This window comes from Amblyomma maculatum, chromosome 10, assembly GCF_055883805.1.
Source record: "Amblyomma maculatum isolate TAMU_Amacu chromosome 10, ASM5588380v1, whole genome shotgun sequence".
NCBI classification, from domain to species: domain Eukaryota; kingdom Metazoa; phylum Arthropoda; class Arachnida; order Ixodida; family Ixodidae; genus Amblyomma; species Amblyomma maculatum.
This window is the reverse complement of record NC_139353.1, coordinates 18,964,229-18,990,470: the sequence shown is the minus strand read 5'-3', so window position 1 is coordinate 18,990,470 and position 26,242 is coordinate 18,964,229. Positions and strand designations below refer to the sequence as shown.

Here is a 26,242-nt window from a genome sequence, read left to right as displayed (position 1 = left end):
TTTCAATTTCATATGGTGTTTTCCTTAATAGAAGGATGAGGGACAGTTGGTTCCCCAAGTAATTCATTTCAAGTTTTCTGGCCGCCATGCATGGGGAACGCTTTTGCTTGCTCTATAAATGAGTGGCAGAGGAGATCGAACATCACAGCTACTGCAACCGCGGCAGCTGCTCCACCTACCAGTTCACTGTAGCTACGTTCCGCCAAAGAAGCTAATAATTATATACAAAAATATTGTATGAACTATGGCACATGAAAACATTGGAAGTGCGGAAAATTGAACTCTACAGATACATTTTTCTATACTTTCTATGAAGCTGTAAGCCCGGTCATTATCTATCACAGCACAACTGTATATTGGTTAGGGACATAAATGAGCAATATACTGATTTAACTTACGACATGAGTCAAGATGCACTGTTTCTGGCACAAAATGAAAGACATTTTGAGATTAGTCAATCGGAAAGCACTTAATTTCATGCTCTAATGGGCGATACATTAGCACACAATTGTCACGAAAGCTCGCGAGATCTTTATGTACGCAATATTATTCGAGAAAATTGCTTTGTGCCCATTTCCGATCTGCAGCTTGATTGGTTTTTCAAACTGAGGGATTGGAAGTTTTTTTTTCTTTTTTTTTTGCACGCAGGCATTGTAATGTTTTAATAAATTCAAAAACGGCTATGCAGTAACATAGAAGCGTTTTTCTAACATCGCCACTCACTAAATAATCGATCGTATTGAAAAACGCTATGTAAAGGCTGAAAATAAACTAACAAATGAGAAGTTGGTTTGCTGTCATAGATTTAAAAAGAACCGCCAGCCTCCCTGTACCTTGCAGTATCATCTCTACACTGCTTCCTCTCCTTCTACCGATGGCGAACATGCGCATTGCCGTCGTTGCCTTTGTTTGTCTGTGCATGGTAGCCCTGGCGTTTGCCCAAGGTAAGCCACTCCTACCAGAGGATGTCATAAAAATTCTTTCTCTTAGGCGATATGAAGCTGTCCTGCTTAGCTCGGGCCCGGGCGTCCAAGCCTAGGCCACCGAGTAGGCTGTAAGGATCACCGCCAACCGTGGGTTGTAGGCCCATAGTTTTTTTTTTAATTTAAGTGTCGTAAGGCATATTTAACGACCCACTGCGGTAGCAGAGTTGTTTTGCCGCTCGCCATCTAAGTCAAATGTCGCGGATTCTCTCTGCGCCGCGATAGTCATATTTTTAAACTTTTCAGAGTGTTGTGCGATAGAAAACCATGCTACAAATCCCCAGAACGTAAAAAAAAAAAGTATTGGAAGCACTTCGATACTTCAGTTTTCATAGCTTAATTATTTTCGGGACGTCAAAGTTCAAAATACACAACAGAATGGGTGGAGGCTGGTGAGTGGCCGTACTGCATCAATTGGCTCAAACAATTTACTGTAACCGAATATTCGCTTAAAGATTATGCGGGGCGGGGCTCTACACTGAGTTCCTGACGAAGACAGACACATTTTTCTCCAAGTAGCGCCCTTGTCTATTTTATAGCTTCGATTATTAATTGCATATTATGAGAATAAATAACGAATCCAATGAGCTCGCGTTAAACTTTACGAATCCGCAGTGATCCCCTCTTCTATAACCTACATATTTCTTTTAAACATTTGTAGTTTTGATTAAAATTGTTTTCAATGTTTCGACCTTCTCTAAAACTAATTTTTGAGAAGCACCGACGCAGATGACAAAACAACATTAGAATGTTTTATTTATTTATTAAGAGTACATTTTCTTCATGAGGCATCTGTTTATTCTAAACTAAACAAGAGTACTGCTTCCCGATTTGTGAAGTCATTTTACATATGGTGGAAAATACATTTCTCGCGAATCGTGCAAATGATATTGAATTTAAAACGTATTTGTAGGCAGCAAGTGAATCAAGCTGAGATTACCTCTATGGCAGCTACAGCTTCTAGGCCGGTGACACGGATTTCCTGTGGAGCACACAATTTTAATAGACGTATTGCTGAAGCACGCAGTTGTTTTGTTTGGTTTTGTTTATCGGGATAAAGTCTCAAGGAGACTTAGGCTGTCAGAGGAGCCGTAGTGGAGGGCTTCGGAAATTTCGACCACCTGGGTTTCTTTAACTTGCACTGACATCGCACAGCACACGGGCGTCTAGCTTTTCGCCTGTACCGAAAAGCGGCCGCTGAGGCTGGCATTCGATCCCGCATCTTTGGGCAAGGTAGTCGAGCGACCTAACCACTGCGCCACCTCGGCGAGGCACATGCTGTTGATCTTGCTCCATGTCCAAAGTGCTAAACAAACTGCTGCCCATTGTTGGAGCCTTCTCCGTTAAAATTACTGAAATTTGCGAGCGTAAATCATGCCGCAATGTCAGATAAGCGCGACCTGTATAATGTCACACTGCGATATCCCGAATTCAAGTCAGGTAAGTGCTCTTGGCTCATATTTAATCAAATTGTAAGCTAGATTCCAGAACTAGTACCCTGTGCATCGCATTTTGCTTAGCGGTGTCGCAGCCGCTTTTGCATTGCCGTGTTAGAGCACTATAGCATTGAGCTCTCTTGCGTAAGGCCATGAAGGGCAAATCTCAGTCTTTTTACTTAATTTTACAGGAGGAGTTCTTGGGCGTCCTGGAAAAGGTGGGTAGTGACCATCCTTAATCACTTACTTTCCAGTTGTCACCCCGGTAGCCATTTAGCGTACGATGGTTACCAATTTCTTTGTCCAAGCGGCGCCACAAATATCCTACTTTAACCAGCAAAAATAAACTTATGAATACAAATTATTCATACAAAGGATAAAACATAAAAGGATTTATGTATACAAAGTATAGGCAGCTCGTGTTGTGCAGCAGGCTACGCACTTGTTGCCGTGTTGCCGCGTTAAAACTGAAGAGTTCGATTTCCTTTATAGAACACGGCAAAGGGAAGAACTCTCAGCTCCTTCAATTTAACAGGATAATCAAATAGGTATCAACCCGTACGTCAGTGTCGGCCAATTGTGCCACAATAATTTTTTGTATGCCTACACAGCCAATATTTTGGGGGGCTCAGACACACGACAGATAAAGCGGGTAAAAGCTTAGCAGCGTTTTGGTGTTTTGCACCATTATGAATCTGCTTTAAGGTTATATGTTCTCCAAGGGATGACAAAAATAACGCACAAGGTGAGTGTTATCACAATACAATAATGATATTCCCAACGTGAAGCCTGACCACGATGCAGTAAAGGGATCTTTTGCACGCCTACAGTAATATGTCGATATTAAGTTATGCGTGCCAGAAGAGCGATCTGAAGGTGCTTTTGTTGTATTTTGTGCCGCGTTAGCAGTATATGTGGTCCTGAGTCCTTCTTTCTGATAAACTTTGCAAGTTATTTCAGCAAAAGCGTTGAAAAGTTTCAAAATAACTACCAGTCGAGTGATTCAAGCATGATTTATTTTTTACAATCGCATTTTCTTTGAATATTTTTTTTCCTAAGCCCCACCCACCTGACAGTCAACACCTTTCCTCTCCTAAAAAGAGGGATACCTGTTTAATCGCTGTGAATAAGAAAATGCTGAGTATTTAGGCATCTCATGAGCCTAGGTGTAAGAGCGAGAGCTCTGAAGTTAGCCCGACTGCGTTCTCTTTGCCTGGTCAACGCATTTATGCCACAGGCTATATAAGTTGGGTGTTCAAGTGCCGCCAGACGTTTTCGTCTCTCCCTACACTCGGGAGAGGCCGAGGCAACGCTTCAACACTATCTTCGTGACTACGAGCGGTGTGAGTGCGAGCGCCATCGAGTTCAATCTCGCAGCATAGATAACGAGGAAGTGACGTGACATGGGGCGCCACCAATGACGACCCCACTGACATTATCGGCGCAGCGCATACGACGAGGATGAGAGGAGACACAGACACAGCGCTGTGTCTCCGCTTGTTCTCTTCGTATGCGCTGCAACGATATTGTCTAACCAAGATGAACATTCTCTATACCTCAACCCTAACGACTTCACAAGTCAAAGGTCAGGGTCAGGGTGACGAGTGGTCAACGGTAACGTGACCGTTGGGTCATGTCACACCAGATAGCATGGCTAGACATCGCGAAACGACAATTTTGCACGGTAATCTTGCATGGTTCCTGAAATTTGGGCGAGTAAGGCCAACTAATCCGAAGCTGTACCACGAGTAGCAGAGCTTACGTTGTAAATGTCTCATTAGTTCTGTCAACGTTCTTCACTAAGACTGCGGCGCTGAAACGTTGCGGGCCAAACTCTGAGGTTGAGTGCTCCCTCCTCCACCTGAGTACACTGCTATGATTTGGTAGCTTTTGTGAGCAAAGCAACGTTTTAATATGACAGACAACCTCATGCTTACTAGTTCACATGGTAATCAATAGAGACTATGTACAATAAAGCGTTCAGAGAGGATTTCAGAAAGTAACATGTACGCATCGCATTTCGTGCAAGAGTTTACGATATATAATTTCTGAACAGACGAACTTTCGTCGAACCCGAGACTAAACATATACGCACTTGCTTTTATCGTGTCGCGGTGAAGCAACGTTGTTGCATTTTCATCAGCGGAGGCGAGTAATATGTAACCTCTTTCAGGCCAACCAGGTGGACGTCGTCCCACAAGTGAGTGCGCAGTATTCTTGACCGCATATGCTTTTTGTTGCCTCGCTAACGGTCCATCAAGAGAGAGGAGACATGATACTTTGGATATTTTAGGACACAAAGCAGCACTATCAAGGGTCGGGGAAACCTTAGTGCGATAGTGAAAGTCTTGGGAAGAGACCTAGTGTTCTTCTGGACAAAACGTTAAAATTATATGAAGTAGTTTTAATGGGACTCTAGCTTCTAAGTAGAAGCCACGGAACAAGGGACGAGGATGTGGTCGGCTGCAACCGAAGGCATGCTGCAGGGGATAAGTATGTTAACGTGCAAAACTAAAATAAAGTGCGTTAGCTCTCGAACACAGAATCTACAGAGGGCAGAGAGTGCCGAGACAGAGAACGTCCACCAGAAGCAGTGTGCCCAGACGTGGGGGCGGTGACGGGTAGCATGATAACTGCAGGCTGAGTGCGACCTGGAAAAAGGGCTACAAGACAACTGAGCAGCCTGCTAGAACCAATATATGGGGGAGGAAAAATAAAATTTCAACGACAGAAAGAAAGAAATGAAAGGAGAAGAAAGAAAACACTGAAGAGACATGTCAGGGAGTTTAAAAAAAGGAAGCATGAAGGGAAAGGAGAGAGAAGAGTCTTGAGCCAAGGATCTCTGAGTAATGAGAGGAGGTACAAAGCATTAATCTGAGAATGTAAATAGGGTCTAAAAGGGGGAAAAAAAGAGTGGAGTAACAAATTACATCATGAGGAAGAATTAAGTGATAGGAGTGGCGCTAAAAAATGTTACAAAGGCAAGAGGAGAATATTCCTTTCATATTTTGTTCTTACTCTAAGCTGGTGTAAGGCCTTATTATATGATTACGACGTAATCACTTTATATACAAGGCGCTTTTTTAACAGCTTACAGATCATTATTTCAAATACTGACAGAGATATGTCGGTGAGACTACGCTGCAGTACAGCAAGGCGAATATGATCTAAGTAATATAGCTAAGTGGCATCAATAAATAAATAAAATATCTAATCAACTTTTCAGGCATTAGAGGGCAACAATATAATAAGACGTTGACGACGGTCAACATAAAAGAATAGTCCGTTTTTTATGTTTATTTGAATCCCAAAATACTGATAAAAATACTTTAAAGTTACAGAACTTTTAGCTTGAGAATGTGCCTTCCCGAAATACGTCATCTTTTCTAATACGTCATCGTTCGCATTTCTAATACAGCAAATACAGAAGCTATCTGCTTATTGTAGGCCGCAGAAGCAGTTAACGCGATGCGCGACAATACTACGCCCATGGAAGCCACTTTAAAAATTTGATTCGCAGGATGCCAACTTTACGAGCTAAGAAAGCGTACTTTTGACGTCAAATATTTCGAAGTGCATTGCCGATAGAAAATTTTTCGAAACTGCGCTCAGGTTTTATGTTTAGAGCCTTTTATTTGAGACTATAGTTTTGGCCCTCTATATTAAAAGTAAGAAAAAAAGTTGGCTACTTCGTTTAAATTTTTTAATTGTTTCATTAGTGTACGCCTCGCTGTACAATCCATCTGAGAAAACTGCACCGACGTATATTTCGCAAAATTCTAACTCAAAATCTGTAGACAGTTGAAAACAAACACCAAGTAGTAGCAGTTTTTTTTTTTTTCTACAATGGTTTGTTCCTTCTCTCAGTGAAAATAGTTTGTACTGTTCACTTTCCACTGCTGATTAACGTCTTTTGTTGCGGTCCAGCCACTGGGCTCAGGATCTGTTGTTCACAGCTGTAGAATGTTTAGAAGCGAAGAGTGTGGCAATTTTGACTATACCAGGGCTCTCCGGGTGGTAATAAGGGCCGGAGCAGACCGTCGTAGCACTTATACAGTGATAATGGCGCGAACGTAGCCACACAGAGGCTCACCACAGCAGTGAATAATTGAAAGAAGAGACGCTAAATTATTATTCGGATATGCGATGAGAGTAACAAGCGCTGTGCTTCCACGAAGAGAGCATTAGTAGAATTTCTTCACCTGCAGCTGCCAAGCCAATCTTATAATTGCGTAGCCCTTATACATCATTTCTTATGGGAGCTTTGTCTGCTGCGAGTGGCGCGTACCAGACGCGACAAAATGTCTACAGCCTTAGTGGTCTCTCACAATTATGCACTGCTGCGGTGACTCCTGGAGTGCTGTGCAAAAACTTCAGCAACATGAACAATTTCGGGGCTCTCAAGGCACTAGTGCCTTACGGTGTTACATGGTTTATAAATTAGAATAAAAACTTCAAAACAGAAAAGGATTATTTTGAGGTTACGCGCGCAGGCTGAAACGAAAAAGTTGTTTTTCCAAAGACGTGTAAACTGTATTATTTCCATTCTTCTTTTCTCACTGAAGTTGGCGCGAACATCATTCCAGGTAAATATTGACTTCTCTTCACTCATTATTCTTAATGCCACGTCCTGTGCGGCTCATGTGTTTGAATATTCATGCCACGCTTGAAGCTGTAAATTTGTGCAAAGTAAAGGCAAGCTTGCTTCCTCACTTTTTAACAAGCTGTGATCCTCAGAAAATCCATGTTGGTCTTTAAAATACAGGCGAGACGCACACCATGCAGCCCGATTACTTTTGGCAAAGATGGTACATGCGCAGTAAACACTATATATCTTTGAAAGAAAAAGGTGGTGCTATAAAAATTAACAATATATCTTCCGTGCAGGAACTCTGCCATGGGTCATCACAAAATTTGTTATTATTCGATTACAAACAAGCACAAACAAATAAACATATGCACTGGTGCTCTTGCACATCTGACATCGCGTTACGAAGTGAATGCTACTTTAGACTTTGACTCCTGTTATGAGCTGACACCGCAGCTTTCATTCAGCAAAATTTCGCAAAACTTTTGTCAGTCAACTTATTAAAAGATGAAAAGGTTTAAGTTCTTCCTTTCGCTAGCATTCCCCAAGAACATTTTTAGCGCGGGGCAACTCATTATTTGTGACTCTGCAGTACTACTTACTTGAAAATCTCTTGACGAATTACATAAAACAGTATTTACTTATTGTTTCTCAAAGGTCTAACCGGGGTAATTACTAAGGGGTGGGCTTCAAAAATAATATTAATGCAGACATATAATTTTCGACGTAAGATTTAAAGTGAAACGGATTGATGATGGTTGCCACTTCGGATAGAAGGTCATTCAAGTCGTTGGCTGTTCTGATGAAAAAAGACTGTTGATATGTTACAGTGTGAGATTGCTCAGGGTAGACAGCGTTAGGGTGGGAGCTTCAGGATATTCGATGTGCGTGTGTAATAGGGAGGCATCGTAGTTGAAAGTGTGATAAAATCTGTGATACTGGGAGAGGCAGGCAATTTTACTACGACAGGCTAGTGGGGGAAGATGGAGCTGAGATTTTAGTTCAGAACCGCTGGTTTGACAAAGTAGTCAGAACGAATGAATCTTGCAGCATGGCTCTGGACAGATTCAAGCGTGATGATAAGCTTAGCATAGAAGAGGTCATACGCGGCACACGCAAACTCAAGTTTTGGAGGAGTAAAATTTAACTAAGCAAGGAGCTTTTTGTGAAATGGGCGTCTAATGAAGGGTTACGCCGTAAATACTCCGGAACTTTATATTCTGAATTAGTAACATAATGCATGTGATGCGGCCAGGGTAATCATTTAAGTAGTGGATACCAAGGTATTTGTAGGTGTTAATTGATATTGCAGGATTAGAGGCAATTGTGTATTATTATACTGGTGATTTCACCGGCGATCGAAAGAAAGAATTGAAGTAAAGTACTATTTAGGGACAGAAAACTTGAATGAAACGTCTCTTTATTTCCCCTGTGGTTATGCTTCGCCAAGACATCGGTGTTAAAAAGATTTTAATAAAAATCTCGAATTGCAAGCTTTCTCGACCATACTTTAGGAATAGTCTTCAGATTGCCGATCATTTTTATTAAAGCAGGATTGCCATATAAGATATTTATTATTCCGACTCCCCGGAATCCGTGCTGCAAATTTTAGAGTTAAACAAACCTCAAGTCTTGAGTCCCGAATCAAAAGTGCAGCTTTCACAACCAGTGCAGCATTTTACGTTGCCGTTTTTGTGTTATTGTGTTGAGACGCACTTGCTCGCTTTTCATCAGCAATGACGACTATATAGGTATAAACTCTGTCTGTTCACTCAATTCAACAGGAAAGCAGGGTGGATATAAACACCTAGGTGAGTGATGACGATTCTTCGTCAGTTATTTCTTTGTAGAGCATGAAATAAGAGCTTTGCTGTTAAATGGTTTGCATTAAATGGTAAAGAAGGTGCAAATGTTTTGTGATACACCACAGTAAAATGTGATATTACAAAGGCACAACGTGTGACATGATACAGGGCAGGAGTACATTCTGCACGCTAGCAGTATTATGATAGGCACCGGCAGGATTGCGATATGAACGGCAGTGTTAACTCGCTCATTTGATCCTGCATCGATTCTTTGTGCTAATATTATAATTCATCGACCAAAAACCTTGAGTCATAAACTACTTTGTGTCGGAATATAAAAGAGCACATTTTTACTGGTTCTACAACCGTATTCGTTTCGGAAATTATATTCCCTTCCTCATATCTGTCACTAGAGATCAACAAACACCAGAAACATGTGTGGCCTCTCTTTTTGCATGCAGGCTTATGACCATTTGGTTATTTCCACCACTGTTAATCTTCCAAAAAGCGGTGCTGATATGTCGCGGACCAAAGCCTCCTCAGGTTAAACGCATTCTCTCCTCCAGCTGACTATGCCGCTATATTTGGTAGCTGGCGGGTTATGAGAGCGGGAAAATTTTATTGCGGTAGAGGACGTTATTCTGACTAATACAGGTGTTGTGCATTGGTGACCATGTATAACTAAGAGTCTAGACATTATTTTATAACAAAATGTGTAAGCATCATATTTCAAGCCAGCGCTTACGAACTTGGAATTTTGTGCGTTGGCTCCTGTCACATTGAGACCACAGAGTTTTCTACTCTTACCAAGAACGAACCCCGACGGCGATGTCATCCGTCGTAGACTCTGTAAGAACCATGGTCCAGTACGCTAATCACGATGCGGACAGTCAGGATTTTTTGGGGTGTTTGAGTGGCATTACTGAGCTGGCTCTCTCTGAAAACGCTGAATCGTCGTATGTTCTGAAACATACTGTTACAGTAAAGCCGGATATTATTTACTCTTCTGGATCCATGTAGTAAATTTCACACTTGGAGTTAAGAGGGTATAGTAGAGTGCTGTACAAAACAGGGCGATTCGTGTCATTTACTAGCTCTTTAGGGGCACAAGATAGCACACTGCATTATTTTCTAAACTTCACTACACTTCGTTTAAAACACACTATTTCACTTTAAAATGCAGCATTTGATTGCAAAGCAATCTATTTCTTTCAAAACAGTTCTTTTTGTTTGGTTTGTGGGGTTTGACGTCCCAAAGCAACTCAGGCTATGAGAGACCCCGTAGTGGAGGACTCCGAAAATTTAGACCACCTTAGGTTCTTTTACGTGCACTGACATCGCTCAGCACACTGGCGCTTGCTTTTCGCCTCCATCAAAAAGCGGCCGCCGCGGCCGGGCTTCGATCCCGCCTCCTCGGGCACAGTAGTCGAGTGCCCTAACCACTGCACACCACGATGGGGCCTTTCTAAGCAGTAGTCATAAAGTACGATCCATACTCTTTCAGATATACACGATACAGGGGCCTCGTCAGACATAAATATTGGACTTTAGCTTTGGGCTGAGCGATTTTTCCTAGTCCGAAAAATTTAAATTCCAATCCCAAGTGCAAGTGTAAATCCGTGGTTTATTCACGTTTTATTTCAACGTGAGTCAGCAAAGGTTGTATGCCTCCATGGCTACCCTGATTGTTGATGGTGCGTAAACCGAAGTACATCTTCAATCAAAGCGCTTTATATTTCTACAAGCTACAGTTATGCTACTAGTGAATTCCAAGCCTGCCTGTGGTCGTGAATCGCATGCAGAAGCAACTTCGTGAATTCATTCACAGAAATATCCACGTCGTGCAATTGTCAGGAGAAACCTTTATGTTATCCGTGAGAGAGGAGGTTCTCGCTTCATTTTTTATGGTCCTTTATGCGAACGTCATGCGCGAAACAGCTGGCACCTAGCGTGTGCAGACGACTTTCTCGAGGCTAGCCGTGGTGCGCAAAAACGATATCGGCGGAAACTTAATAGCAGACGACAAGAAGAGATCTCTCCTGTTTTCCGCAGTATCAAAAAATGTTCTTAACATGTCTGAAATAATATAGCTTGTTTTTATCATATTCCCTTAGAAGTGCTCATGAGAGCGAAAAACAATGTTTCCGGCGATGTGTAACAATTGGCCAATAGGAGAGAAGAACACCTCTTTCTTAGGCTGAAAATTAATTTTACGCCCTTATCTGCTCGGTTTTTAAACTTGGCAGCAAGCGTAATGAATGTTAGGATTTTTTGCAATGCGAAAAACTTTTTGAATTTAAAACATTATTTAGCCAAAATTTGGAGCAGTGCGGTAAGTAGCGGTGCACCCCGTCACACAGAGAATTCATGCGCCTAAAAGGCTTTTGAAGAAACTTACCCATACGGTTGTGCTAGCTTTCTCTTTAGCATCAGTTAGAAATCCTATGGTTATGGCGCTGGAGCTAAATATGGTTCAGCAATGGAAAGTACTCTATACCCTCTTCCAGGCCAACGCCAACCAACTCAACAGCGTCTCCCAGGTAAGTGCAGATTATGTTCAATGAAATAAGGTTTCATACAGTACCATAAAAGTTCCATGGCAGAGAGAGATGGGCATGCAAATGGGATTCATGTGGAACAGAAATCAAAATGATTAAGCATTGAGGGGAAGCCTCAGTGCGGAAGCCAAATATGTGTCTTGCTCTGGCAAAAAGTTCGTCATAGACGGGAGTTTTCCTTTTGGCCTTCGCTCCTAGGAGGAAGCTTCAGCACGTGAATGAAAGGTGTAGAAAGGGAGACAGGTGGAAAATTGTTGTTTTTGAAGATCGGTTGCCCTGGAAAGCGGACTGCGACAGGTGGCATGGTGCAGACGATTGAGTCGGCCGACGTGCAAAGCTGCAATGAAGGGGCAAGCAGAAAAGTAAGGGATGGGGGAGGGGAAGCAATAAGAACGTCGATTTGAGCTAGTGCGTCTAGACTCGAGCGCTGCGAGAGCTGTCATGCTAACTGCTAGCTACTTTGAAATTTTGCCTAATGTATGTGCTGTCTACTAAATAATTTTGTTTGAACATTATGTGCATGGATCCCAGCTAGCCTGCGAGCTAGGGATCCAGATGCTTGTTGCAATGTTCCTTGTGTTGGTTTTGTTGTGTTTGAAATTAAAACAAAAAAAAAAAAACTCCAGATGGTGTGAGACCTGGGAAATGGCTAATAAAGCAAATGAGCAGCACAGCGAAAAGGAATACGAGGAGAAAAAAGTAAAAGGTATAGGAGAAAGAGGAAAACATAAAAGGAACAGTAAAAAAAAAAAAAAAAAAAAAAAACACAGGAAGGCCATTGCGGTCAGTCTAAAAAACGACAATATCTGAGAGGATGGGAAGGAGAATCAGGACAATGGAGAGCCGGAGCCAAGGTTAACAGAGCAAAGAGATCAGGAGATGCGAAGCAGATAATATATTACGCAATGAAAGACAATCAAGATGGATAAACAGAGTAACAGACAGCGGGAGGGGAAGGAGGATTAGTGTGAGATAATCGATAAAAAAAAAAGCTAATATAAAGTAATGGGAAAGGAATGTATCTCTTTGTTTTGTTTTATTTTTACTCTGACGAGGTGCAAGACCTATTTTTAGTAGCTGGCATCCAAGAAGGTAGATTGCGCTTTATTGTGAAAGTGGGTGAAGATATGGCAGGAAAATCTATGTGCTCTGGACTGCACTTCCCGTGTGAGTAAGAGTGATTGAGGTCCATTAAATACTAGTTTATGAGACTTCAAACTTGGTTAGGGTTATCATTTGTCATGTACCAAATGTCCTTTTAAAGAAATTTGCTGATATTTTGATGACATCAAGAACACGTTTTTAGTGGAACACTATGTATTCCAGCCTTTGATAATTTTTTAGCATAGTAAAGGAGAAATGATTCTTTAATTCAATACCTTCTATGTATTAAAAAAGCGCGATTAGTGTGTGTTTTGGAAACGTTACTCTGCGGATAGAATTTTGGTGCATATCGTACGTGTTTTTCTGTAAGAAATAAAAAAAAATTGTTAACACACAGCGAGATGAACTTTGCTTTCATGAGTTTAATTCATACGACTTTATCCTTTATTATTGGCACTTTAATTACCATTGCAATATAAACATATTTTCTTGAGGATTTAAAGTCGAAGAAAGTCGCATTATGGCGAATAATGGGGCAATCTAAGTGGCAGTGAGGGCTAGATCGATAAGTTGTAACATGTCTAAGGCAATAGTAAAAGATTGCGTTTAAGCAAAAACTTCAAGATTCACCGCAGGTGTATTCAATGCAAGGAACGAAGAAGTATAAAAGGGTTGTGCGATTATCGTAAGAAGCACTTGCGATGCAACAAAGATAGCGGTAGTAGCATCTGCTGCAACCGGCTTACCAAGCACCCTTGTATCCTCATGGTCGTATTATAAGTCTTATCGTGAAAGTTGTGCTAAATAAACAAAAAACAAAATAAAACAAAAATATCTCGTCTATGCGTTCTGGGCCGTGAATCTATATTATACAGTACTGCGATGCCTCTTGTGATGCTGCGCAAGAACTGCGATGCGAAAACTACAGGGCTCTTCGCTGTGTCGGTGTCTTCCAATGTAACTAGACTTAAAAATTGAACAAAAGCTTTAAAAACAAAAATTGAACAATTCGTACTTTTTCTTGAAGGCAGAAATGCCAAACTTTATTGCCTCAAAGCATGAATATTATATTATTTGTATTTTTCTGTTTTTTTTACCAACCATCCAGGTAAATAAAGACAATTATTTATAAATATTTTTATTATCACGCTTTATAAGTATTATGTCTACGAATAGTACAAAATACGTTAAAATGCAGTTAAGCAGATAACAATGAAACCTGGAAACCTGTGCAAGCCGAAGGTGTTAATATAACCACGTTAATTCAGTACAGAAGCTCTTCTATGCGCTAGAAGTAAAAAAACAACAACATTTTAACCTTACATTTGACATCGCGGTACGAATAAATGTGCCTTTACATCGTTCCTTATATTTATTTGTGTGGTAATCTACGCCACAGCTTTATCTGACAAATACATATCGTAAAAGATACTAATGCAACGTACATCTTTAATTAAGCTGACAATAGCAAATTTAATAACCATATGCTTATATTGTTTCGATCGCATTCATCAATGATAATTTCCCCTCTAAGGCTTTCATCATCTTCCACTAGACAGTGCCAGTCTTAGAAAACGAGCGTGGTGGGTTACCTGGATTGTAAATGAGCGGCTCGTTTCATCAATCGCTCTCCTTCGCTAAGGTCACTAAAGCTGAAATGTCGTGCATCAGAACATTAGATTAAGAACTCTCTCATCCAACTTATTTTATAATAGTAGACCATTCTGATGCCCAACAGGTCCTGAGTACAGTGGCCCTGTCATGCTGCATATAATCAATATTCTTAGTCATCCGGGCCCCATCCTGTAACTATTGATAAAACATTAAGGCTACGGGCCTGAATGCGAAATGTAGGCATCGCCTTCTGTGCATCAGTTTACGAAGCCACATTCATATTGTTGCGTCAAGACTCAAGTGCTCGATTTCCTACCGCGAAGGCGGGTAAGTGAATTTATTTTTTTATCCATTAACAGGAAAGCCGGGCGGCGGTTATAAACAACATTTCGGTGAGTGTCGACAGTGCTTCATGTAATATTATTTTGTAAAACGCGACATAGGAGAGTAGAAGTTGAATTTTGTGCTGCAGTGAATAGCAAAACAGAGTGACGATGTTTCCTACTGTCGTAATATAGTTAGATACTTTCAAGGCGCTAGGCGAAATGTCTCATAGTAGGAGGTGGTGCCCTCTTTTAGTATTATATCTTAATGAAAGTACGCACCACATCAACAGCGATAGACACGGTACTGTATTATTTTTGGCGCGTTATGAGGTACATGTGATCTTCCATCACTTTTTGTGCTAAAGTTATGAAAGCGTGAAAATTTGTATAACTCTTACAATCGCAGTTGCTTCAAGCATTATTCCCCTGACACCATCATTATCTGCCAGTCGACATCAATAGTCACCAGAAACGAGTGTGGCTTCTGTTTTCAGCACAGAAATATACGCATTTCGTTCTTTCACGTTCTTGTTCAAGAACCGCTGCTGTCACGCGAGGACGAGATCTTGCTTAAATTAGGCGATTCCTCCTCCATTTGTGTTTATTGCTACATTTTGTTGCTGGTGGGTTCTGATAAGGCAGCCTTTTTATGCAGCAAATGGCGTTCTTCTTACTAATCCAGTGGCTATTTCATAAATATCATACATACCTAAAGTGCAGAGAGGGTTTTACAACGAAACTTGTAAGTATCATGTTTTGCACAAGTCTATGCACTTGCGTTATTCTTACTGCGTTGGAACATCGTGCTGAATTTCCTTCAACGAAGGCGAATAATTTTTGTTATTTCTTGCAGACGAATCAAGTGACGATAGTCCCCCAGGTGAGGGCTGACTATGCTTTATCAAATAAAGTTGTATATAACATCATTAAGGGTCATTTTAGGCGGACGATTGTACAGGGAAATTTTGTGGCACAAAAAGCAACACGATCGAGAGTTTAAGCAACAGTGCAGCAGCTCGTATCCTAAACCTACGTAAATGTGCAAGACGGGCATGTTGTATATTTGGTTTTCGTTCTGTTTTGTAATCACCTGTCGCGAGAGGCACCAGAGTCACTCTGTGTATATAAGTAACTGCATGTTGAAATAAAAGCGAGTTGATTTGTTAATTTGTTGGTTAGTTCTCAGTCCGCGTTCATCTGCGGCACATGACGCTAAAACACGGTTCGGCAACGTCTCTGTTGTGTTCCACATGTGCTGTGCGGGAATATAGAACGTTATATTATGTGCTGTCCAGGTCACAGTGCGGAAAAAGTATGTTGTTCGCTTCCATGAAAAAAAAAAAAAAAAACAGGAGTCCCTCATAGTTCATTTCAGAAATCGTTTACTCATGCGGAAATCGGTCTTGTAGAAAGGAGCTTTCACGCCTTATTTATGTTCTTCTATGGGACTCGGATCTTCATTCTAGATGGTGGCAGAAGTCCCGATTATTAGCTATTACTTGCGATATGTCTGTATGCGCCTCACATTTGGACCCGCATAAATGTCTAAGTGGCGTTACTGTGAAGTGACTTACGGCCCAGCCCGTAAGGCAAACCCCACCTACAGCAAGAGACAACCTCAACTCTGGTCTTCCACTGGCCAAAGCGTTAATAATTGGTGGAGACTTTAATGGGGCATTTGCTCCGGTAAAAAGCCCTACCGTAAGAGAGAAGGTTCTTATGTGAAAAATGTAGTTGTTGTTAAAATTCTGACGGGAAAAATGGTAGTCGAAAAAGGCAGCTGCGAAATTAGGTAAGGATTAGGCTGATTAGATTGGTTGACATGCAAAGCTCGGATAAAGCATAGGGAAGCTCATCGCAACAAAATCCGCAGAATGGAGTGGGCGCAGTGATAGCGAACGTTAGCTGTAGGAATCACAAGAAGTGTGAGGGGGGAGGGGGAAGAGAGAGAAGGGGACCGGATGTGTATAAATTCTATGAGAGAGAAAGACTGTAGAGGAGAAAGAAAAAATACAGACATTTAAAACTGCTCAGGTGTGACAATGCGAAAACACTACTGCGCCATAGCTTAGTTTTATCTTCGAATGTGTCCTCGCACGCGACACGCACTTCCGATTGGGTTGTAAAATTTGCCTAGTTGAAATTATTTGTGGTCGCCTTGTGCGAAATGTTCGCACTCGTACTCTTCCCCTGGTTGTTGTTGCCGTCTCTAACGCGCTGCCTCTGCTTCTGTTTGTCTGAATTTCTAGGCCTCCTCAGGTTTGGGACGTTTGGCCTCGGTCTCTGGTTGCTGCCACATCTGCGTTTTTCTGGTGCTTTTCTCGCGAGCTCTCGACCTCTCCAGCAGAAGTTCTTCGGTGGCTTTAATCCTTAATCTTTATATATTGCTTTGGTTTAGTATGTAGGGTTTAACGTCCCAAAGCTACTCAAGCTATGAGAAACGCCGTAGTTGACGACTCCGGAAATGTCGACCATCTAGAGTTGTTTAACGTCCACTGACATCGCAGTGGGCAAGGACGCCTCTCTGTTTCGCCTCCATCGGAAGGAGCCGTAGGGGGTCGGGTTCGATCTGGGTACTCAGGAACAGTAGTCGGTTGTCTTGACCAACTGGGTCCCCATGGCGGGCTATTTGTTATATATATAAAACAACACAATTCCATTATTGCGCCCAAACGTGTAACGAATTATGTTGAAGCATGAAACCAGTTCAAGCTACTGAGTCGATGAATACTCAGATTATCACCAACGTAAGCTGCGCCTTAAATAAGGATAAAGAATTCCCAGGAAAGGCTGCTGGTCACAGAAAAGGCAACAGAAGGGAAAATACCGTTAAGCCTGCCTTGTCTTCGCTCATTTCATCAACCTGTTTGTCTTTTTTTATTTTGAATTCACTTTCTACCTATTTGTTTTAGCTCTGTATTCCGCACCTCCTGCTATCATTTTTCAGGAACCCTTAGCATCATTACCACCCGGAAAGTCCTTTCCCTTCCATAGAAAAACTCGTTTGTGATAGTTCGCTCTTATGAGACATGTTTCCTTTAAAAGAAAATGGCGCGAAGAATCGAAGGCGGAACACATCGGGCACTGTCGCTTTCGGCGTGCTTTCGGACGAAGAAGTCGCTTTCTTGAACCATTTTCTAGATTTCAATCTCTGCATGTGTCACAATGCTACTTTATCTTACGATTAAGTCAAGCCTTGATCCTTTTACTTGGGGTTTGTCCCGGTATTAAAAAGGGCCAGGTGCTTTTACAGTAAACATCTCTACCTCTCTGCTTCTATATATATTTTTTGTGATTCCCCGAAAGGAACTTTTTGTGTACTTCTTTTCCCTATCCTCTAACGAATTTCCTCTCTAGTTCAACTTTCAGTAGGTCTTGCCCCGTAATTTGTTTCAGTGGGCCACTCTAATGATTTAGCGCTCTTTTTCAAGTTGACGTGAAATGTTCTTGTCATGCAACCTGTCCAAGCGCCCAGGCCCCGGTTACAATGACTTTCGTGTTTAAAAGGCACATCGTTGTATTCCATGCGATATGCAAAAGCGTCTATATTAATTGTAGTCCTCCTCCCGGTAATTCTAATAGCAGGGACATATTTAGCTTAGGAAAAGCCTTATGTTGAAATTCTCTTCCTCTCACAACATTAACAGAAAATACTTTTCAAATCATGAGAATCGCTAATACCTTGATTTTTACGTTGAATACCTTATTATATGTCTTCCAATGGCTTGGCCTATGCTCATATAAAGCGTGAGCAGCCTTAACCAGAGCAGAAATACAAACGTCACATTATTTCCATCAATAGTCTCCTTCGTTGAGACACCGGCTTTGCAAAATCAAGAACCAAAGTCGAATGTAGATAGGCTGCTTTTTTTGTTCGCCTGGTAATATAATAGATTACGTTGACTAACGGTTTCTCAACTAGGCAGAAATGCGATGCAGCAAACGCAATATTCAGACATCTTTCCTGCTACCAAATGGTGGCCATACTTAATCAAGGCCTGAAACTATATTTCAGCACAAATAGGGTAAGCACCGCAAATCGGGCGGTATAGAGTGCGCACTCTTTTTTTATGCTTTAGGTGAAGCTTCGGATTTTATTCAGAGCAGGCAGGGGAGGAATAGCTTTTTTTGTTCCCTTAATTTAAGATCTGATCCATATGGATATCGTCCCCCATGTGTGTTCTGGCCATACTTTAATAAGTAAATTATTTTATGGAATTATGAAGAACTATTAAGTTGATATAAGGGCCCTTTATTCCTTTAAAAGATGGAAAAAAAGTCATGGCTCGCAAAGTAAAACAATAATTTGAAAGTAGACTGCATAATGTTCAGGCATTTGTTTCGGAACATTAAAGAACGTGTTCGGTAACAAGTCGTCGTTCAGTTCTCTCTAATTAGTCAACGCTACGGCGCTTTAGCATATTAGATGACCCGTTTACACTAAATATCTACTGTGCCACTCTTTATCGTAAGGGTCTCATACATAACCTTACGGCTGAAAAAAAGGAAAGAAACAGTGCGTAGCTACAAAGTGTTGTGTCTGATGTATAAAAGACTTGAAATATGGCAACATTTAGGTGTAAATCGTTGTCAAACGAGTGGTGCTAGCTCGCACCACTCGCCAGAGAACTCTTGGAAATTTAGTTTGAAGTAGAAATAGAAACTTATGTTCATGCCTACCCCTTTCATCGACAACTATGTCAACACTCAACAGGCCAATATAATGCCCATGTTACGTGCTCTTTTCTGTGTCTAGATATAGTACTATGCCTAGCGGGTTGTGCTTACAAAGTGTTGCCATATGGAAAATAGCGCTAATTAGAATGTTCAGAGATCCACCAAAAAGAAGTTCGAATTTGTTCAATTGGTATGTATAGATTGACAGAGGGAAAGGAATACTCAGCGATTTGCTCTTTCGTTTTTGTGGTGGTTTTTGTCGTTGTTGTTGCTGCTGTCACGTTAGAGCGCTACCACTCTATTTCCTTCGATGAAAGCGCGAAATCTAACAGATCTTCTGTTCGCTTTATTCAACAGGGAGCCCAAAAGGACAAGATCCTAAGCTCAAGCGTGAGTTCCAACCATTATTGTCAAAACCAGGCTTTACATTGAATATCCTGCAGACCTGTTAAGGCGTATGGAATGCCGTAAGTGGCACAAGACAGTATAACTTTCACTTGAAACGAATTCGAGAGCAAAGAGTGTGACCACGAAAGACTGCGCTTTTGTACAGGAGTACTTCCCACACCATTGCATTATTATATGTTACCTCAGATGCGACTGGCCAGGTGAGCTTTATGCCCGACACTTTGAGGTATTTGTCAGTGCCTGAAAAGCATGCATCTCCTGACCTTGTCCGCTCGTTCAAGTCTGTACTTATCGAAAGCATAGCTTCTAGGAAATCTACAACATCTGCTTCAATTCATTTTGTGTCTTTTGTTAATATATAGTAATTAGTCTAATATCTAAAATAGCTTGCCTACCATAATCATAGTGCTGAATAAGTATTCAAAAAGGAGTGTTGTCGATTGCATTCCAAGCAGGATGCGAATCGGGAACCCAAGCATACGAGTTACCATGGTAGAATGCAGTGGTATTTTACATACTCTGCGGACATAAAACAGCTTATAAAACTTCTTTTCTACGGAAGGTCAGAGGACGGACCACCACTGCACCAGCACGACTGACTGTGTCAGAATTTTGAACAGTTCAGTGTATCAGGCCGCAATCTGCTTCAGCTTGTAGATCCCCCGAATATGCGTCTGCTTGGTCGCACAGGAAGGTGTCCAACTAGACGCTAGACAAAATTTGTAAGCGTCGCTGCACAAATGCAGTATTTCGGGAATCTTGCCATATGACCGCTTAGCGTCTCGCTTTCCTGGTTGTAATAAAAGGCTCTGCCTTGTTTCCCAATATCAATAGGTACGCGTCTCCTTAGAGGACGCGGGTTTTCTAATCATAATTGCCGGATGAGACGCTCTTGACACTGCTTCAAAATCCTCAGAGTGCAAGTTTGTATTTCATGCGTAAATCAGCTACAGGTGACCTCGAAATGAAGCAATTGATACGGTTTGTAGGAGGAGTGATTCGTTTGGTCCCTGAGGTTTCAAGCCACAGGCATCGTCCGAAAATAAAAAGAGCTAAATGCAAACTAAAAAGAACTGCAACAAAGCACGTATATGAAACCTTCTCAGGGAGAAGTTGTAGCCCATTATCCGAAACAGGGAACAGTGTAGAGGAAATTGAGAAAGAAAAAAAAGCGACTTGTAACAGCTGTAGTGCAGGAAGCGCAGACGGAGTATTCTATGGAGTTTATCAGGGAATATCTTGCGAGCAGAAAGGCATGTATTGCTGTATTAAAAAATTCCGTAAGTTGTTCTCATTCTGCATGCGCTAAACCACAATGTCGAAAGCAAGCGATCGGCACTACAGTTATTTGGGAACGTATTTCCGAATTACTGCAAGGAGTTCACTCTCTTGAAATAAGGTTGATATATCAGGCTCATATTTTCGGACGTTTCGCCTATATGCTTAATTCTTCTTCAGAGGGATAACACGATGATGTCAGAGCAGTAGGGTGTCTCGAAATTATCACAACATCATCAGAGCAGAATACTTGCTGTAATTAAATCTAATTCTCCTATTTTTACAGCTCGAGGAAGGATGGACGTAGACTGAGACAGTGTTCGTAAGTGACGACAATGCTCTGCAGACTTAATTAGCAATTAATGTATAACAATATTCATGTAATGTAACGTTTATAAATGTCAACTGTGCCCAGAAATAGAAGGCTATTGAAAAGAGTTAGTTCTCAAATTTAATTGCAATTATACAGGGCTTATTTCAGTGCAACATTAGCTTGTGAAAGCTTGCAAGAGAATTATGCCGTTATTCTGTGAAACTAAGATTAAACGAATTATGTAGCTCCCCCCCCCCCTCCCCTCCCCTTACGCAGATATCTTGAGTTAATTATACATAATTGCCTCTTATCGTTTATTGTTCGCACTTTTTTAGTTTATGTAAGAAATTTATTTTAGCAATATCTTTCTCTCATTTATCATAATCTGTTACTACATTTGTTCTTCATAGATTGCGGTTTCAAAAGTTTCTATAAGGTAAAATGGAGTCCAAAAACAGACTCCTCCCGCCTCTGTGGCTCACTGGATAGGGCGCTCGGCTACAAAACACAAGAACGTGTAATCAGTCTCGGCCGCAGCGACCACTTTTCAAAACAGGCGGAAAACAAAATCTAAATTCCAGGAGCCCTCCCCTACGGCGCCTAGCATACCCAGAGTCGCTTTGGAGCCGTTCAACTATGTACAATATAAATACATTTCCACATTTCTTTCTCGACGAATAAGCCTTCGTGACCAGCGACTGGCTCACAAAATTGGCTGGTAAGGTGTGCGGGTCTGACTCCCATTGCAACAAATCTCAAACGCATTCTGGCGTTCCATACTTCTTTCGCGCTTCTGTTGCGATCCTGAAGCCTTTAAGGCTGAACTTGCATAACATAGGCGCTCTCTACTTCCAAATTTTGGAGAATCTCGAAAGGCTCGTCCTGCAGTAAACTGATTTATTCATTATTAAATCGTTATGCACAATGCAATAATGCACAATGATATATCTACAGTCGCGAAATACCGACTGAAGTCTAAGAGATATACGTAGTAGATATACTTCAATAAAACATGGTGCTTGGACAGTAGCGCTGTCTTCGTTCCAAGTGTTTCTGAAATGTGTTTGTCACTAAGGGAGTTTACTTAGTCTAATAGAATCTAAGGCAGTTAAATGTCTAAGGGAGTTGAATTAAGCCGTGGTAGTAATATAATATGATTTTTTTTTGTTGTCCAAGCTAAACTTAGCTGCATGTTCCGTCTTTTCTAGGAAGATGCCCCAATTGGAGATGGCAGTACAAACTGAAGAATTCTAGTAAATTTTCATTCTTCAAGAGACGACTCTGGACTTATGGTACTTTAAAAATTTTAATAACAAGCTTCTAGATGACATCGCACTTTTGGTACGACAAGAGAAATAAAATATTTTCCTTAGTTCAGTGCTTCAGTTACTTTGTATATAAAGGTGATAAACTAGACGTACATTATGCAGCATCGTATGATAGAAGCAGCACATTCTCTAGATAGGCATGAGTTCCCGATTCTCGGAAACTTGCAAACATTATGCCCTTGCTTAAACCTGGAAGCCGCCAGATATTTGGCCATCTATCGTCCAACTTCCTTAACTTTGCAGTCATGTAAATTACTTTAATACATAATTTACAAGAACATTTCAAAATTTCTAGAAGCTAACAACATTTTGTGCAAATATCAGTATGGCTTTCGGCAAGGGTTTAGCACCATTTCACAACTCGCTGAATTCACACATGACATTGCTAGTTCCCTTGATATCTGCTCTCAGATTGACGCTTTGTTTTTCGATCTCACCCCCTTGCTCGGGGCTCAGTCGAGAGCAAGCCGTCTTATTCAGACAGCTACAGACGGGCTCACTCCCCAGCCCGTCGCTGATGCACATAATGTATCCCGAGACGCACCCAACAGACAAATGCAGTCTGCCGAACGGAGACGGCCGGCTTCGCACACATTCTGTGGAATTGCAACAAGTACCAGGAAGAAGCTAAGCCTGGGAGGATCCCGCCGCGACTGGAAGCAGCCGCAGGGAGCGACAATCAAAAGGAACACCTCTGGGCCGTCCAGCAGGTCATCAAGGCGCTGGCCCGGCAGGGAACCAGCGAGCCAGCAACGGCGAGCGGGGACCCAGGCCGCGCGGCCGGTGCCCAGAGGACGACGTAGGCCCCGTCCGGAGCGTGCGCGCGCATGCGCGCGTTCTACTACAGGCCCCAAATAAACGTTTTAACAATCGATCTATCTAAAGCCTTCGCTACGGTTCTTCATACCGAACTTCTTTGTAAGCTGAATGCAATACTTAAAAACTCCTCACTAGTTACTCTGATATCAAGCTTTCTTATCAGAAGCAGTATGTTTTCTTCAACTCTTCTTCATCCGAAACTGCTGGCGTACTATCCGGCGTGCCACAGGATCTGTGATGGGGCCATTGCTTTCCTATTATGCATCAATGATTTGGCACAAAATATTTCTTTTAAATGCACTTGTATATGCCGATGACTGCGCAGCATTCCGATCAATTAAATCACCGGATGATAATACGCAACTGAGTGCATCATTTCATCATTCCGCTCATGGTGCGAAACACAAAAAATGCAAATACATTTTCGTAAATCTGTCTGCATCTTGTTCAGTAACCGTTCAGCACCACCCTCTTACTGTTATTCAATCAATAGTGAATCTTTGAAACATGTATCTGAATACAAAAATCTAAATGTTTTTCTTCTAATTTGTCATGGTCAAAACACACAAACACAGTATGTAGCAATACATTGCGGAGGCTAGGATACATGAGATAGTCTCTTTCTGTGGACGGACAGGAAACTAAATCGGTCACTTACAAAGTTCTAATACATCCACTTTTAGAGTGTGGGTCGGTAATTTGGAACCCCCATAAACAAACCGGCATCAATAAGGTTGAGTAAGTTCAAAGGAAATCATTGCGGCTTATATGCCGAAGGTATGATATTGCCGCGAAACCTTCAAAACAGTATTTGTTGTTTTTTAGCAGCCGCCGGCATACAGGCTTATCACTTTGATTCTGGACTGCGTATCAGTTCCGTAATCTTTGTTTGTTAATGCTCGATGTCGCGAGTCGCACCTTTATCAGTTTTGTTGTAGCGCAAGATGCACCGAGATCTGTCTCGAAGGTTCCGGCCACTCGGGTGTCTTTCCACAATGTTCCAGCCCGTGCTGGTAGCTGTTTGCGACGTTATCTAGATTGTTTTGTGCAGCCTTTAAATTGAGCGTTGCGGAGTATGACGAGCATTCTTTGTTCGACGATCGACCAACACGTTTGCTGCTATCGCCGCCGCCGAGTTGCTTAGTTTCTTTGCGGGCGCAAGTCAGCCCAATAGAGAGTTATTTTCCGTACCATCAAGCCTGTGTCTACATTTGTGTCAACGACCCTGGTCACCATCACGTGACAATATGAACTTTTCACCATCACCTGGTATTCCTCACCTAAGTCATTCCCTGTTTATAGTGTTTAAAATTTGAAGGTATCAAAGTGCGTAACATACTTTTACAATATTTTTCGTTCATCACGTTTTGCTCTATTGAATGGATACCTACGCTTTTCAAAAACATCTACAAGAAACTACCATCCGTTGAAAGTGTAGCTTAATTATGCACGCCCAGACGTTTAAAATGTAGCTTCTTCCCTCGTCTTATTGAGCGTTGCAATTCTCGGCCCGGTGATTTACGCTCGTTGCCATTAGGACACTTTTTAAGCACTGTTGAAAAATCCTATTTTGTTGTTTAATTTATGCCGTGTGGATTTGGCTGTTCGGGCTTTTGATCACCTGATTACTTTTAACTTGTCTCTTTGGCGCCGACTAATTATACCGTATGACTGCTGTTAACAGTTTATTATACGTGGCGCCGGCATGAGGCGTTCAAGGGAATCGCGCAATGTGATTTAAGCTTCTTCTTCAGCACATGGCGCGTGAGCAGTATTTATTGCGTATTGTTTCCGTTTCATTTCACAATGCTAAGCCAGAGTCTGGGTTGAACGCGATTTTGTGACATCATCGTTTGCCGCTGTAAAGCGGGCTCCGCAGAATAAACTTTGTGTCAATTGTTTAATTTTTCACTATGGATGCACCCTTGACCACAGGCCACTAAGGTGTTCTAACCTAACGCGAGCACGTGTCCGCTTAAATGTTTTAGGCGTGAATGAAATTAGAGATAATTTTTTCCAGGGTTTTTAACGAAAAAAAAATAGCCTTCAAAACTGGTGCTGGAAATTGGTTGCCTTGTAATTATGAGCGCATCTTAGCTTAGGGTCAATGCTCTACACACTGCCCCAGTGGACAATGTCGTGGTACATCGGGAATGGTTGTTCCTAAACAGACCACATTTCTTTTAACAAGAATGAAAGTGAGAGAGATATATTTTAACTATAACAAAACTCTGCCTGGTACGCATAATAACGCATAATAACATGCGTTGACCTTGAGCGAGAATGGTGAGTACACATTATTATTGCGCACAAAGTAATGACGTTCTCCGAGTTGCTATGGGTATGTTTAACACTCTAGATGACATGACTTCGTCATAAAAAAGTGAAGCAAAATGCGAATAATATTTCGCCCCAACATCATTGTGAGAACTAAGGATTTTGCTGTTTTTGGTGTTATGCCGGTTAAAACACAGTTTCCCTTGGTTGTTATGCCGATTGTAACGCAGTTTCCCTTAGAACAGCTTATTTCTGCAGTAAGAGAAGAAAGATTTTTTATTAAAAGCATTGCTTAAAGTTATTCCACATTGATACGAATTGACGGAGTTCTGTACCATTGCGATTGGGACGAAAGGTATATTGTAGTCCTTCAATGACACATGTAGCTTAGCATATAAAGGTGTTCTGTTTTTAAAGTTTCGCACCCTGGCCTTCCAGTCATACTATGACAAAAAAACAACAACTTCAGCCTTCATCCATTTGTCATCACCCAAGCGTAAGCGCGGGAAGTACAGCTGCTAACACACCGCTTGCATGGGCTGGAAATCTTAAAAAAAAAAATGTTTTCGCTTTTCTAACGGCGTGGAAGGAAGCGACCCGAAGATGGTTGTTGGAGTAAGATGGCTCTTGCCTGACTCTTGTCAGTTCAAAAAATGTGTATGTTGATGAATTGGATGTGAAATCATGCACTATGCTTGATGTAGTGGTTGATAGGTGCGCTATATCTG

The 26,242-nt window shown here is 41.6% G+C and overlaps 1 protein-coding gene across 4 annotated transcripts in view; it reads left to right on the top strand.

The window, feature by feature from the left end:
- The first annotated feature begins 743 nt into the window (after positions 1-743).
- The window catches only part of LOC146175745 (uncharacterized), a 61,894-nt gene continuing 36,395 nt past the window's right edge, over positions 744-26,242 (top strand). The window contains exons 1-11 of one of the 4 annotated variants that reach the window (XM_084582113.1): positions 791-944; positions 2,611-2,637; positions 4,593-4,619; positions 6,985-7,005; positions 8,792-8,818; positions 11,320-11,352; positions 14,448-14,480; positions 15,268-15,294; positions 19,449-19,481; positions 21,064-21,099; positions 22,299-22,467. In XM_084582113.1, coding sequence (XP_084438239.1) covers positions 875-944; positions 2,611-2,637; positions 4,593-4,619; positions 6,985-7,005; positions 8,792-8,818; positions 11,320-11,352; positions 14,448-14,480; positions 15,268-15,294; positions 19,449-19,481; positions 21,064-21,089 — 324 coding nt within the window. In that variant the 5' untranslated portion in view covers positions 791-874 and the 3' untranslated portion in view covers positions 21,090-21,099; positions 22,299-22,467. Of the gene's footprint in view, positions 945-2,610; positions 2,638-4,592; positions 4,620-6,984; positions 7,006-8,791; positions 8,819-11,319; positions 11,353-14,447; positions 14,481-15,267; positions 15,295-19,448; positions 19,482-21,063; positions 21,100-22,298; positions 22,468-26,242 lie in introns of those variants that run through there. The other 3 variants (XM_084582114.1, XM_084582115.1, XM_084582112.1) reach the window with 3 other exon arrangements.